This window comes from Limulus polyphemus, unplaced genomic scaffold, assembly GCF_000517525.1.
Source record: "Limulus polyphemus unplaced genomic scaffold, Limulus_polyphemus-2.1.2 Scaffold6167, whole genome shotgun sequence".
Lineage (NCBI taxonomy): Eukaryota > Metazoa > Arthropoda > Merostomata > Xiphosura > Limulidae > Limulus > Limulus polyphemus.
Window position 1 is genome coordinate 1 of NW_013671777.1, and position 1,617 is coordinate 1,617.

At 30.2% G+C, this 1,617-nt stretch overlaps 1 protein-coding gene across 1 annotated transcript in view; it reads right to left on the reverse strand.

The window, feature by feature from the left end:
• Positions 1-376: 376 nt before the first annotated feature.
• Positions 377-1,617, reverse strand: part of LOC106473429 (FAD-linked sulfhydryl oxidase ALR-like) — a 5,486-nt gene continuing 4,245 nt past the window's right edge. Inside the window, exons 2-3 of the mRNA XM_013934110.2 lie at positions 1,155-1,354; positions 377-704 (exon numbers count right to left, since the gene is read on the reverse strand). Coding sequence (XP_013789564.2) covers positions 692-704; positions 1,155-1,354 — 213 coding nt within the window. The 3' untranslated portion in view covers positions 377-691. The remainder of the gene's footprint in view (positions 705-1,154; positions 1,355-1,617) is intronic.

Sequence of the window (1,617 nt, forward strand, 5' to 3'; positions counted from 1 at the left end):
TACTAGTCTATTGATCATATCTAAACCATTATTTGACAAAAGTCAGTGTGTGTGTGTATGCTTATAACTATCAAACCACTAAGATGATTGTCATCAAATCTCTTGGAACCCCCTTTGAGTAACCCCTCCATATCACCCACCCAGCCCTTGTGTCTTCCCCATGCATTAAATGGGTAGTTTTTAATATTTAAACATGTACCTATACATCAGGGTACAACATTTTTTTTGAGCTTGTCATTGTGCCAGAATGTATGTCATTCCCTCTTACAGTGTACGCTTATTATATGTATGATAGTATTAGATTAGATAATCCAGTTATGATCATTACATCATTTCCAAGTCTCAAACTGAGAAGAATAATAATACAGCCAGTGACAATGTAGATTTCACATGATCAGAATACTTTCCAGTCTCATAAATTATCACTATTTTAGTATACACAGTCTTAAACAAAAGTTGCTTTATTAAATGATCAAAAAATATAACAGGGTTGTTTTTAAAACCTGTGTATAACAATACAATTATACACTGTATTATGATTACATATGAAAACTAGTAATGTTTTCATTTAAAAGCAGCATTTTACCCTGTTTAAGTTAAAACAAATAAAGACTCAAGATTCTCATATCTAACTAACCATTCTGACCAATAAAGACTCAATGTTTTCATCCATTCTGACCAATAGTTTTCTTCAATTTAATGAGCTAAAGAAAAAAATTTTCAAAAAGGTCCTTCACACACATAATTGTTAATATAAAAAAAATCAGAAAATCGCCTTCACATATAATTTTTAATACAAACAAATTTCAAAAAGTGCCTTCATACAAGACTTTTAATAGAAATTTTTCTTCTAATACTATTTTAGTTTTATGAATCTTAATCTGCAAGATTTAGCCAGACTTTATAAACCTCTACATGGATATTGAATGTTTTATTACACATATTTATAAAAATCCATATATATATATATATAGGCTTACTTGTCACAAGTATATCATATGAAACTTAATATACCTATTAATAAAAAAAAATGAAGTGGAATTCCATTCAACAAAAAATGATCTTTAACAACATTATAATATTTAAAACGGTTCCAGTTTTTAAAAATATCGGAGACAGATTTATGTAACAGAAATAACCTTATATCTACTTACTTTTCTCGGAGATCAGCTGCACAGTAGTCGCACGGATAAAACTTTGAGAAAATCGTAACAAACTTCTTCATATCTTCTTGATCTGAAAAACTTGGTTTATCCGGGTAGTACGCCGCCATCGTATGGAGGAGAGACCACGTGTTGCGTCCCAGCTCGTCTTTGTCAAGTGGACATTCATGGTTTGGCATTGTCCGAGATGACTATAAAAAGAAAAAAAGGTTTTATATAAAAAATCTGCATGCTTGTTGAGATAAAACTAACAGGGGGTTCTTTACCCGATTTTAGCTTATCGCCATTCTTCACAAACACAGTATCTAGTATTATCTGTAAAGAAAACTATAATATATTTCAACAAACTGATGTCAAACCCACCTTAAAAAGTTTCATATACTTCTCACTTACACATGTAATTGTAACAATTAAGTTAAATTCCTATATAAAAATTGCTTGCTCTGTTTAGTTT